Raw genomic sequence first — 14,710 nt, forward strand, 5'->3', positions numbered from 1 at the left:
GAATGACAGAAGGTTTTCAAATGCTACTGTGATCTGTATACTTTAAATACTCTTTCAGTGCAAGAGAGCCACACATTTTAGGAATCAACACTAAAACCATAAAACCTACTATATGGAAATCAGGTCTATAGTTCAAACTATATTTTGACTTTAAAAAAAACTGTATTTGACTTTTGAAATCCAGACTTTCATGTTTGGGGAAGATCTGCTGACAATGAGACATGTTATTATTTCAAAGAGCAGAATGCCAAACTTTATTTCCAGTAATTCACATCAGATATTATCAGGAACTCTTCCCATTAACTAAATTTCAGGAGCAGATACCAATTTTGACAATCAGGCATTAATATTTGAATTTCAAGAGGGAAATCCAGAATCAAATATTCTGTTTTGAAAACTCAGCCTCAGAATTTGCTGTGGTGCAAGATGGACTTTGATGCATAATTTGTTTCAGTAGTTAATGCAAATACATTTACTTCCCTCAGCTGCTTAAATCACCATGATATGCAAACATGATATCATTTTATTCCCATACATAGAGAGTTGCAAGAAAGGATCCTTACCAATGGGGCACAAAGCAGTATTTCCATGTAGCAAAACTCAGTGAAACACATCAAGTCATGCACCTAATGAGACATGCCACATAACAGGGAACCTCAAAAGCATGCCAATTGGACACAGTAAGGAAGAAGAACACAGTCTCCCTAGAGGGAGTCCCATTTATCTCAGCAGAGTATGCACAACATAATTTCACAATAGATTAAGTCCCAAACATGTTTGCCTTCCAAACAAACATAATCCTCACAAATAAAACAACGACCCCCATACCCAAAAGAGAATATAGAATTAACATTTTTAAAAATGAGGTATTGCTAGGAAAGCAACCTTATTCCGGCTTGTCAGTCACATTTGTGAAACTTTTGTCCCAAGCACAAGTCATGGGGGAAGAATATGTCAAGCCACTAGATTATGAGTATCTCTGGTTTAGGTCACAACTTACAAACTGCATATGGGGGACACGTGGACTCAACAGATGTGTGCCTGAAAAGTTCCATGTGGGAATTGAATTCCAGGTACATGAGCTTCAATTTAGATTAGGTCACACACACATTTCTCCCAACCTGGAATGCCCCCTTCAGCACATTCCAATTTCCCCAGCAGGGTAAATAACAACACTGAGGGAAACTGAAGCACATTCTCCCAAGTCACCCATAGTCCCAGCACAGAATTCAGTTCTCAGCACAGGTTCCTGAACTCTAGATGTACATCTGATCTAAAGTCACTTCAGCAGCCACGTGTCCACCACCAATTGATGTGCTTTGAATTACTATTGGAAGGATTTTTTAATTAATTACATTTTAATATCACCCTCTCTTGCAGCTCAGCACAGATTCAATTATAATGTGTGGTAAGAAATGGAACTCTGTAACTTATGTTAACATTATCCACATTCAAACTGCTTACCAGATAAACTAGATAACCATATAGTAACTAGATAACCATGGAGTAACTATTGCTCAGACTGATGATACTTTGTGATGTTTTTAGTGAGCATATCTGGTGTGGGGGGTGGTTCTGGAGGGCCCAATGGGTGTTATCAGTTCATTGGTACCAACCAAAGGCTTAGAGGAAGAGCTCTGTTTTGCAGGCCCTGTGGAACTGTGTGCAAGGAGACATGGGTGCAAGAAGCCTTACTACCTGTTCCATTATTAGTATCAACCTGATCATTTTAAAAAGTAGGCAGATGAGCAGCATGGAAATGCTATGCAATTCCTTCCATTTTCCAGATTCCCCAAAATGGATGTCCTAGAACTGAAGTCTAAGATTACATGGAAGACTTCTGTAAGTGGAAATGTAGGGATTTTTCTGACAATTATCCCACCTGCTGAGGAATCTCTGGCCCCCCACCATGTTATGCTTGTGGTGTTTCCTGCCCCCAGATAGAACACGGCAGAAGCATTTTTGGATTCAGTAAGATATGGAAGGTAAGATATTTGCATTCTGCAGATGGTAATCCTGCATGGATCAAAGCCACTCCAAACTACACTGTACATACAAAAAGAGATATTCCTATAACTTTGGTTGACCAAGATTTATATACAAGAAAGAGTATAAAATAACATTAAATGGCTGCAAAAGTTTAACCTTTGGTCCAGATAAATGTATCAGGAACCTGTATCTTGTGCATGAATCAGTTTTCCAGCAAGTACATTAACCCCTTGAGTGTGGAACATCAGTGTATTAGCTTCCATAAGTCTTTATTTTAATTCAATTTCCATTTGTGATGTAAAGGAACAGGATATGTTTTATATGAGGAAAAAGTAGGGAAAGATCTCTAATCTTTCCAGTGTACAAATACTAGAAACAACAAGCTATGATATTACAGCCACTAAACAGAAATAGAAACTAATGTTTATCCCAGACTCATTGCAGAACAGCACAATGTCACGCATATGTAAAAGGAGGTGTACCCTGTTGGTGTTATCGTTTCCCTTTGGCTATTCCAAAATCCTGAATCTTTTTGATAAAATGTGCATGAAATCTTCAAGTACTATCATGGGAATGTATGATACAGAATAGGCCTAATAAAGCTGTATGAGGACAATGTTTTCCCTATTTTTATCCTTGTCACATAGTAGGTCATTTGTTTCTATTATAAACATAAAGGCAAAAAATAAAGATTTAAACCCCCAAATTTTGGAGACTTGTAACTGGGATCACTGTAATAGTTTTGGAAACACAGAAGTATTTCAGGAGATTTCCTACAGCTTCAGCTTGAAAAAATATCTAGCATTTTGCCAAATTTCCCCAATGCTACCACATAAAACTCACTTGACTTTATATAGTTCTTAAAAACTCAGATTTAAGTGCCAGGTTCATCAGAGGTTTGAAAAGCCCCCTTTTTTTAGTGAACTTGGGTTCAGATTCTAATAAATCTGAACGCACTTTTTGGTTTGGTGTCAAAGACTTGACAGATTCAGCTGAGTTTTCCTTTGAGTTTTCTGGTTCATTTGAAATAAAAATTCAAAGGAAGACTTGGACTGTGAAACAAAGCTATAGAAAACGTTTGCATGAACTGTTATGACTGAACTCATCACACTTTCCACACCTCAGTTCAGCATCCCTAGCAATTTTTGGTGAGCAAGGATATGGATTTTCAAATGGTGTATTAGCTGAGGGCATCATCTTCAGGTTCTTTAAAACTTATTTAGGCAAGTCTCTTTCTGGTATTCTTTGTTTAAATATAAACCACAGAGCCAAGTTTCAAAGATGTACAGAAAATAAGGCAAAAGTTCAGCATTACAATTTCTACAATAATGCTAGTATAACCAGCCAGTTCCAAAAGTTCTTTAAACTTGCTAAGAATCAAAGTTCCAAATAGTGTACCTAAGTACAAAAGGCTATTTGCCTTAATGCTAAGGCCCAAGCATGGTGGGGTAATTGGGTATATAACAAGGGAATAGCGTTGACAGCCTCCAGGTGGGGCCAGATTGATTAGTCCAGTCTAATATAAAGTGTAGCTAGTATTTTGGCCAAACAAAACTTCAGTTGTGAATCAAGCACTGAAAATTGTCACATGGCATTTCTATGAGTCAATTAATTAACCTTAGTTAATAGAGTTTTAGATTATATTTGGCCTCATTATCAGTTTTAAACTGCTAAAATAAGTATGTCTTAGCAGATAAAGTTGGAACATTTCTCAAAAGTCTGTAGCAATAACAGCAATGAGAGGCCTCACTATAAGCTATTTCTGGAGTCACTGCAAAAATGTTGAGAAATAGTCTGAGTGGACTGATTGGTTAGATGTGTCCATATGTAAAAAATGGGCATTTCATTTGTCAGTGGGATTTAGTACATACCGAGTTTAGATTGACTATATGGTAGCGTGCTATCATTACATTCAGCATATGAGCCCTTATTGACTGGGATTAACAGAGGAATGAATTAGACAAATGACACAGGAGGAGCAGCAGAGGAAGTTTATAAACAGCCAAGAAAGCGCCCCCCCCCCCCAAAAAAAGGATGGATTCAATTGCTGGGAAATTCATTAATTTTGACATGAAAAACAGAGCAAGAGAACATTCAGTTTGGTATGTATTAATATAGTGGTTACAGCTGAATATGAAACATATCGAAAGCACCTTACCTCACTTACTGCTTCAGATTGTTTTTTCACATTCATATTTACTGGTGTCTCAAAAACACTGGTAAATGTATTGTTTTTTGGATTATGGCTATAAAAGAAAGAAGGGAACAAATGTAAAAAGCGCCTCTCAATAGGCTATACTATTTATTTTGACACATTTACTTTGAAGCAATTAAATAGGTTTAAATACAAGCTTTAAAAAAACCCTATAGATACATACAAAACAATGTAAAACAATTAAAATGAAACAGACACATGTAGGAAGAAGACTGAGTAAGGGAATGCCAAGCAAACCAGAAAAGTTCATCTACTGGTGGAAGACAATGATACAAGGGGGAAGATAACTTTTCTTTGGGAGGAAATTCCATCCCTTTGGTGCCACAACCAAAAAGGTACTTTCTCAGGCTGTTACCCACCTTGCCTCAGATAGGCCCATTATGCACGGAGTGGAAGGTCCGCATTCGGGGTGGAATGGCGGTGGCTAAAATCACCAATTATGCACGCTGCAGGTGGCAACCGGGCGCAGAGTCAATGTATGCCGCCGAAAAAGCGAGATGCGGAAGAAAGTGGAGCTTCCCAGGGGCCCATTATGCACGGCCGCCAAAACGGCGATTTCGGGTCACATGGAAAACGCGGAGGGGGAAGATGCGACGCATACCGGTTATACACGGGGCGACGGCGGCAAAACCCAGAGTAACCGATTATGCATGCGCCGATCCGGGCACCGCTTCTGGTTGCGCCCCGCTCACCTGGAAGCTGCGCTTTCTTCCGCGTTTCACTGACGCGGCTTTTTCGGCGGCATGCACCGAAGCTGCAGCCGGTTGCAGCTGGCTCCGTGCGTTATCCGTGATTTTAGTCGCCGCCATTCCACCCCGAATGTGCGCTAAAACCCCCGTGCATAATGGGTCAGGACCAGGGCGCAACCAGAAGCAGCTCCGGAGTAGCCGTGTGCATAATCGGATACTCTGGGATTTGCTGCCATTACTTTTCATCCCATGAGTAGGTGGTTTGCTTCGCTTCTTTCTCCTCCGCGTTCTCCATGCCACCGTTTCAGTGGCCATGCATAATATGCCATAGACAGGCCTTCTGAAGATGATTGTGAAGATGAGGTAGGTTCATATGGGAGTATGAAAACACAACTATCTCCCATAACTATACCCTTCGACACAAAATTTTACTTTGAGTACTTCCCTACATTTTAATTCATTTTAATTCTCAGTGCTCCTTTTCTAATACTAAAAGAGAATAAAATATTGAAAACAACCATCTCTCTCCTTCACATGTTTAATATAATTGATCATAGTAAACTTATTTTTAAAATCGTATCCCCTAAACATTTCAGTTGCAGCTGCTAAATAAGCAAGTTTGTAGCTTTAGAATGCTGCTAGACCCAGGCTTCCTGTTGGATAAACAGGTGGCAACAGTGGCTAGGGATGCCTTTCACCAACTTTGCTGATGAATCAGCTGCTACCATTCCTGGAAAGGTCTTGCCACTCTGCTGCATGTCCTGGTTACAAGTAAATTAGATGACTGTAATGCACTTTGCGTGGGACTGTTCTTGAAGACTGTCCAGTAGCTACAGTTGGTACAGAATACAGTTGCCAGAATGTCAAATACTGTAGATTATAGGAACCATGTTACTCCAGTATTTTTTAACCTATACTGGCTCCCAATTCAAGGTGCTAGTGCTGACCATTAAAGTCCAATAGAGCTTAGGGCCAGCATACCTGAAAGTGTGTTTGCCATATGAACCTTCTGGACCACTCCAGGCGTATGCAGATGCCCTGCTTTGGGTGCCTCTTCATTTGAGGCTACACAGGTTAATTTTTTGAACACTTTTAATGTTTGAAATGTTTAATGGTTTTAATGGTTGAAAAGTTTGAAATGGCTTTAATGGTTGATGACTTGGGTGGAAAGATGACATAGATACATTTTAAATAAATATAGAAAAATTTAAAATTAATTTCATTCAATTTTAACTATTGTGTCTATCTTCTTAATGTGGCTGATATATAATAATGAAAGTGTTTTAAAGTCTGGTTAAACTTATATTACTCACACATTTGGCCTCTTTATTTAACTATTTAAAGAAAGAGAGAGGCACAAATTCATCCAAAGTTTTTTTTATCATTATAAGTAGCTTTCATTATAACTGTATACAGTATTAAATATACCTATGAATAGTCAACTGAGAGTGTGGCCATCTGTCTGGTGTACTGCACGCCCAATGCACCTCCAGATGCCCAGCCAGCTCTGCTAGAGGTGGAAGTAGCCTGGGCATTACAGTTCCCCAGAATACTAATCCTGGGATTCTTTAGCATCCATGCTGAGCTGCCGGCCTCTGGAAATGGGCTAGATCTGGTGTCAGCTATAGCAAAACTAGGGCTCTACCAGTTTGTGACCAGCCATACACATCAGGTAGGCCACACCCTGGACCTCATTTTTGGCGCACAGCTGGATGTGGATTTGGTCATGGAAAATGCCATGCTATGGTCAGACCACTACATTCTGAAGGCTCTGCTGCGACTGCCACCTCCTCCTAAGTTGGGTGCCAAGCATATCCTAGCTAGCCCGAGCAACATATGGATCAAAATGGATTCCTGAATGCTCTGCAGAACCCAATGCCTCTCAGAACTTCTCTGAATGAATTGGTCAGCAACTGGCATGACTGAATGCTGGCCACCATTGATGAAATAGCTCCCCAAAGCCCTGTCCACTCCCATCCTAAGTGGGCCCTCTGGTATACTGAGGAGCTCTGCCACAGAGCTGACTAGAGCAAGTTTGGAGGAAGACAACAGAGCATCTTATAGGATGCACATGAAAGCCTATGAAATGGCGGTGAAGTCAGAAAAACGCAACTTTTATTCAACTTTCTTCGTGTCTGCATGCTTACACCCAGCACAATTGTTTAGGATAGTTTGATCTCTCACAGCCCTGGTTGAAGGGCACCAAAACATTAGTCAATCAGATATCAGCTGTGACACATTTGCAAGGTACTTCATGGACAAAATCTCGACATTACCTCCCTCCAACACAGAGCTAGAAGCCCCTTGGCTGTGTCTGGAGAGAACACTGAGTAACTTCAGATGACTCATGCAGACTGAAGTGACAGGATGCTAGTTATAGTACAGCCAACCACATGCTCATTAGACCCCCGCCCATCACCGCTACTAAACCGATGTAAGAATAGGGGCCCCTCTCTGGGAAATAATCAATCTCTCCCTCTCAATGTGAGAATTCCCAGAAGGTTTAAAACAGGCAGTGGTATACCCATTGCTGAAAAAACCATATCTGAATCAGCGAGAGTCCAATAACTACAGACCAGTCTTGCACTTAGCGTTTCTGGGAGAAATGGTAAAAAGGGCTGTTGCAGTCCAATTATCAGCATTCCTGGAAGAAGCCCCAGTTAGACTTCCAACCTGGCTATGGTGTAGAAACAGCAGTAGTCACGACAACCTTTGCCACCAGCTGGACTGAGTTGGGTCAGCGCTGCTCGTGCTAGGCCTTTCAGCGGCATTTATTTATTTATTTATTTATTTATTTATTTATTTATTTATTTATTTATTTATTTATTTATTTATTTATTTATTTATCTATCATACTTTTATACCGCCCTCCCCGGAGGCTCAGGGCGGTTTACATTATAACAGAGAACCATACATAAAACAGTCTGTAGAACATGTACACCAATAACCAACAATTGCATCCAAACACAACACAGTATAACAATAAACAATCATAACACAAACAGGTCCAGGGCTTGTTGATGGGATTCTGAGGGGGGTGGCTTATTGATTGAATTCTGAGGGGGGGTGGGGGGGAGCAGGGGCCCTTGGTCGCTGTAGATTACATCTGGTCTCGGCCAAATGCCTGGTGGAGGAGCTCCTTTTTGCAGGCCCTGCGGAACTGTTTAAGCTCACAGTCAACCATGAGCTTTTAGCTCATCACTTTGCTGATGCCAGAATATGGGGGACTGCCTTCCCGCAGTGTCACAGACAAAGGATAGTAACATGAGAGAGATTATCAAGCCATCACCAGCTCACATGTGGAGGCCGACAGGGATCGGTCCTCTCTCCAATCCTATTTAACATTTTCATGTACCCTCTTGCTCAGCTGATGTGGAAGTTTGGGCTGGGATGTCAACAATATGCAGATGACACCCAGCTCTTCCTCCTGATGGATGGCCACCCTGATTCTCCCCCAGAAGCTTTAGTCAGATGTCTGGAAGCAGTGATGAGGTATCTCAGGCAGAGTTGTATGAAGCTCAACCCTTCAAAATCAGAGGTCCTATGGCTAGGCAGGAAGGGTCCAAGTGAGGAAGCGCGCCTACCCAACCTGGACAGATTGCAGCTTTCAACAGTTCACTCCATCAGGAACCTGGGCTTGATCATCAATGCCTCCCTCTTTACTGTCACAACAGTAGTGTGCCTGGCTTTCTACTATCTACGCCAAGCCAAACTACTAGCGCCCTACTTGGCCCCAGATCACCATGCAATGGTCAGCTCTAGACTAAACCTCTGCAACTTGCTCTACACAGGCCTACCCTTAACCTTAATCCAGAAACTGCAACTGGTCTAGAATGCCGCGGCCAGGGTCCTCACAGGAACACCAGGGAGGTTCCACATCCAGCCTACTCTCCAACTGCACGGGCTCCCACTTGAATTTCAGATCAGATTTAAGGTTTTGGTAATCCCCTTTAAGGCCATATGTGGCTTGGGCCCAGTCTACCTGAGAGATCACCTCACTGCCTACACCCCCAAAGAGCTCTACACTACGCCACTTCCATTTGGCTGGTGATCCCTGGCCCAAAGAAGCATATCAGACTTCAACCATGGCCAGAGATTTCTTTGTCCTGGCCCCTACCTAGTTGAATGAACTCCCTGAAGAGATCAGGGCCCTGCCTGAATTTCCACAGTTCCGCAGGGTCTACAAAATGGAGCTCTTCCACCAAGCATTTAGTTGAGGCCGACCAAACCGACAGTACCTGCTGGGCCGCCAGAAACCCCTCCTTATGAACTGAATCCCAAACCAACTAACCTATTGGGTCATAGTTAGTAAGTTAATGTTATCATAGGAAATGTTATAGTACTGTTATCTTCAGTTATGGAAACCACTGTTATTGTTGTTTACCTGATGTTGTGAATTGTGCTGTACTATCTCTACGTTTTATGTAAACCACCATGAACTACAAGGGAGGGCAGCATAGAAATATAATAATAAACAAACAAATAAATAATCAGTATTTTGACTCACTGGCCTAAAAGGCCACCATCCCTTTCATTTTTTCTTTTGAATGCAAGGGGAAGGGGGAAAGATTGCACACAGTCCCAAATTCTGAGTTGCAACAGAATGTTGAAATGGAACTCATGCATATAAGGCCCTCTCCATGCAATAGGGAACTCTGGGTTCTAAACTAAGTAATTTTACTGAGCTGTGTCCCATGGCTGTGTATGCCACAGTATACCTGTTAGACCCTGAATGCTACAGGATTGGTCTTTTTTTGAGGGAGAATCAACAGAGGGTTTTGCTGCAACAGATTGACGTAGCTACTGCTATATAATTGCCTACATGTCTGTGTGCGTGTGTGTGTGTGTGGGGGGGGGGGGTTGAGAAACAAGACAGTAAAATATATGGAATAAATCTACAATGGTATCAAAAATCAATCCATTCAGAACCTGCTGAATTTGATGGAGGGAGTATATAATCACACTTACGTTTGACAGTAAGGTCTTTTCTGGTGGCTAACAAAGTTATTTACAGTTAGCATCATCTTGCAGACTTCGCAGTGAAAGCAGGCTTTGTGCCATGTCTAGAAATAGCAAAGATAAAAATACATTGAAAGTGACTGGCGTTTTATACTAGATTAGTCTGTTTTAAAAGCTCACTACCAAGTGCTCTTGCCTATCTAATAAAAAGTATGGCTCACTGCCTCAAAGCCCCCATGCCAAAGATCCATTTCATCCATACACAAAATATTGACTTTATATTTTTATACCTTTTACATGTTTCATGAAGTTCATTCTCTGAACCAAGTTATCCAGCTTCAATAAAGATAATATAGATACTTTCTACTGAGTTTGTTATGTAGGACTAATACACAAAACTGTACGAATTTGCATATTGCATCAGAAACATTCAAAATGGCCAAAAAATAACAATATCTACTGACCTGATCTATACAGTTAATCTTCTCTGCGGGATAAACACCGAAGCCACATCTGGCACAAGACTGAATATTCATCTTTAAATCACCCAAGGAAAGTCAAAAGTTTTATACCAAAATTTTTGAGGATACACAAAAAAAGTGTTGCTTCCTATCTTAATTTGTTAAATTATGTCAGTCCTCAGCCCAAAACTTCAGCCTTCCTTTTGCTCAGCCTCTGTTCCAAACTCAGCTGTTGTCTGGTTTTTAAAGCTGCCTGTTACTAAGAGAGGTTATTTTGGCAACAATGTAAGAGTGCATGGGAGGGAAAGACATTGAAGAATTCAGTGACACCTTTCTCTAAATAGAAAAGTGAACTCACAGAGAAGCATCATGCTCATATGAAGGAGAAAGTCTAATTGTTAATATATAAACTTTGGACCTCAGTGGTGGTTAGTTGTCAGGACTTCAGGATGGGCTTCTAAATATACTCAGCTTTATCTTCAGATTGTTATTTCTTAGCTGAGTGTCAGTCACCACGAAGTAAAGATATGGCAAGGCAGTTTGCCAACTGAAGTCTACCAATCCAATTTTATTTATATACCGCCTCAGTGTGGTTTACACTGAAGTTAGAAATAGAACACAAGAGACATCATGATTTTGAAAGAACAACAATATCTAACAGTATAACTTGTAATGGTAGAACATTTAACATATAACAGTAGAATACTGCAACTTTATGCTCAACAACTGGCTGTTCCGTGGTTCGATTCTTTGCAGGGAGCAGTTTGCGGTGGGAGGGCCCTCTGGGCTCTGGTTGGTGGAGTTGGTTCATTTGCCTCGATTGAAGGCTTGGTGGAAGAGCTCTATTTTGCAGGCCCTGCGGAATTGTTTTAACTCTGGAAGGGTCCTGATGTCTTCTGGACCTCATTCCACAAACTGAGGACTAGGATGGAGAAAGCTCTGGCCCTGGTCGAGGCCAGACAAGCTTCCCTCTCTGGGAAGCATAGGGATTTCCCTACAGGAAATCGCATGTGCAACATCCATTATCTCACCCACCTAGAGTGACATTAATATTCTCAATTAGTTCATAGAATCCAGTAGCCAGTCAACTTTTAGTGGGACTTCCATATTGACAGAGCTTTGCCTATGTAGTATAGCCTTTCTCAAGACTTTGAAAAACCCCAGAAGTGATGTCAGCAGGTCACACCTTCCTGCCATGCACGAGAAGTGACATTGCCCAGATACTCTCACTAGGTGTTACATCACCAGGCCACTCCCACAACACAGGAATCGACAGCACAGAAATATTTTCAGATGATCTGTGAACATAATTAATTATACCGAATTAGCAAAACCCTTCTAGGGCTGCTGCAAAACCCCAGGTTTCACACGCCAGTTGAGGAAGCCTGATGTAGTCTATCACTATACGTTCCATATCCAAAAAAGCACTAAGCCTGAGAGCAAGTATTAAAAAAGTGGAGGTGAATGTTGGACTAGATTATGGAAGATCTAAATTTGAATCTTCTTTCAGTTGAGCAAACTCACTAAGAAAACACAAACCTCTTTCATTCCTATCTGCCTCTCAGGTAGACATAAAACAGAAAAAGGAAGAACAGTGGGGCATAAATATAATTTAATAGCTTAATTAATCCGGTATCAATTATCAAAGACAGGTCAGATTAAATATTTAAGTTATCAATGATTCTTTTATCTTGTTAATGCCAGATGTTTTTATGTACCTTGTAATTTGACTACTGGTCTAGTACTGTAATAATAAAGACTTGACAGGTCAGATTAATTTGCTTCCTCACAGTGGCTGGAACATAGTTCTCATAAGGTCCATTGATCTTTGTCACAGTGTTGTTTGCCTCTTAATTCTCAAGACTCAAGATACCTTTATTGGCATAACTGAACTTGTCTCATGTTGTTTTCATGTAATGCAGGCTTATATAGTCTTTATTTAACCTGCTTTGCTTTGCCATGCTTTTCTGTGCTACTGGAAGTTCCTTGTTCTTTTGCTATGGAATTTTTAATCCAAATAGGCATTTAAATATCATGATTCTCCCCCTCTCTTGGCTATCAGTTCCTTAGGGTATTTTTAAATGAGAGTTCAGATGTTCTGGGGAAATTCTGCTCTACAAATTTTCAGATATTGAACTGGATCCAAAACAGTTTTTCCAGTACAGAAAAAGGGAGAGGCTTCCCTTTGATCAATGAACAGACAATGCTGGAAAGCATGAACTGAAAGTATGTGTGGTGGGCAGTAAACAGTAATCATGAACCTGGCTGGGTACAACTCACTGTATTTTTGGTCTGTGCTCCAAGATGAAAAATTGAATAAATGTATGAGATAGGGGATGAAAGCTGGTAAAAGGTGCCTGGTAGTTTTGATTCTATGACTGCAATACAAAAATCCATAGGGACGTTAGATGGATATATTCTGTTTGTTTTTAATTTTAAAATCAATGCATAGGTTGTAGGCCAGTTGTATAACTTGTAACCTGGCAGCTCTGCACACCCTAAGTCAGTGCCCAGGCCAGGCCCTTGCATGCAGGCCCGGTTCTTCCCCCATCTACGGTGTTCCAGCAGGGACAGAAAACATTCTTATACAATCCCACCTTTGTGAAAGTAACACCACCACCACTTGCCACTGCAGTGAAGCTCTGCGGAACCTTTTCGCCCCAGCTGCATGTACACATGTAGAAATCCAGGGCAGACAGTGTCCAGTGGGGGAAATCTTCCATGTGTACACAGGAAGCGGCAGGGCTTGTTGCCCCACCACAAGAAATCACTGGCAGCCCAGTGTGGCCACTGCCATGCATAACCAGTCTGAGAGATGCTTCTGAGATGCAACAAGGGACTCCCATTATCCTACGTATAAACTGACATATGGGATAGTCATTTGACAGATCTTATTGCATATATCATAAGGAAGGCCGAGCGTCAAAGAATTGAGGCTTTTGAACTCTGCTGCTGGAGAGGACTCTTGCGAGTCCCTTGGACTGCAAGGCAAACAAACCAGTCAGTCTTAGAGATCAGCCCTGACTGCTCCTTAGAAGGCCAGATCCTGAAGATGAAACTGAAATATTTTGGCCACCTCATGAGAAGGAAGGACTCTCTGGAGAAGAGCCTAATGCTGAGAGCGATTGACGGCAAAAGATGAAGGGGATGACAGAGAATGAGGTGGCTGGATGGAGTCACTGAAACAGTTGTTGCAAACTTAAATGGACTTCGAGGAATGGTAGAGGACCGGAAGGTCTGAAGGATCATTGTCCATGGGGTCGCGATGGGTCAGGCACAACTTCGCACCTAACAACAACAATTGCATATACATCTTTCTTCAGTAAACAAACCCAGTTAGGGAATATTGTTGGATGACCTAGAACAAAACAGTTCCTTAAAGCAATGGTCCCCAACCACTGGGCTGCGGCCCAGTGCCAGGCCGCAAAGGCCCTGGCACTGGGCCGCGGCTCCCTCTCCCTCTCCTTGCCCCCCCCCCCGCAGTAAGAAACTTCCCAGGCCGCAAGCTTGCGGCCCGGCAAGCTTCTTACTGTGGGAGGGGGGGGAGGGAAGCAGGGCCGCACACGCACAATATGCATGCGTGGCCTGGCCGCGCATGCGCGTTTTCAGCCACGCATACACGGCATGCGCAGCCAGGCAATCGCCCTCCCTGCTGCCGCCGGTCCCCAGCCTGAAAAAGGTTGGGGACCACTACCTTAAAGTATCACTTCCATCTAGAAGCAAAAATACATGATGGCAACTTAGATCTTATGGCCATAGAAACAGCTTTCCAAAAACTTGATATTGTTAAGTGATATAATAAGGAAGTGCCAGCCACTGTGCTTTTTTTCTCTTTTTATCCTGAATTAATGTTTTGTATTTTTTAGGTCCACAAGAACATATAAAGCATTATCTCTTTTAATTTCCCCATGCAACCAACAAATCCCTCTTTGTACACTCAGAACTGAACCACTTTTTTCTTTTCTGGCATGTAATATTACTGAGCAAAGATCTGCATTTTCTAGCCATTATGCAGAGGCAAATCCAAATTCACTGTTAAGCTTCCCAGTGCCTTCACTCTATTAGTACAATACGGAAAGTAACGTGCACATAATCACACCACTTTAGAGCAATATTAAGGTTGCCCTTGCCTTTACATTGTTGACACATACAATATGGGAACAAAAGTATAAGTCCAGAGCAAATATTGATCTGGTCATTCTAAATCTGAAAACGCTGAGGCACAGAACATATTGATTGGAGCAATGATTCTTCCTATGTTTATGCTCATGAGAAATCAATATATGCATATGAACTAGACCCTGGAGCAAAAAACATCAATTGCTTCCACATCTTCATTCACCCCAGAAAAAGTCTCCACTTCAGAAACTGACTCTGAAGGTTTCATCTCTTTGCAC

The 14,710-nt window shown here is 41.6% G+C and overlaps 1 protein-coding gene across 1 annotated transcript in view; it reads right to left on the bottom strand.

Annotated features, from left to right (window-relative positions):
* Positions 1 to 10,763, bottom strand: part of NRAP (nebulin related anchoring protein) — an 81,011-nt gene extending 70,248 nt beyond the window's left edge. The window contains exons 1-3 of the mRNA XM_077349797.1: positions 10,317 to 10,763; positions 9,862 to 9,956; positions 4,148 to 4,235 (exon numbers count right to left, since the gene is read on the bottom strand). Coding sequence (XP_077205912.1) covers positions 4,148 to 4,235; positions 9,862 to 9,956; positions 10,317 to 10,388 — 255 coding nt within the window. The 5' untranslated portion in view covers positions 10,389 to 10,763. The remainder of the gene's footprint in view (positions 1 to 4,147; positions 4,236 to 9,861; positions 9,957 to 10,316) is intronic.
* Positions 10,764 to 14,710: the final 3,947 nt, after the last annotated feature.

Source organism: Paroedura picta, chromosome 8, assembly GCF_049243985.1.
Source record: "Paroedura picta isolate Pp20150507F chromosome 8, Ppicta_v3.0, whole genome shotgun sequence".
NCBI lineage: Eukaryota > Metazoa > Chordata > Lepidosauria > Squamata > Gekkonidae > Paroedura > Paroedura picta.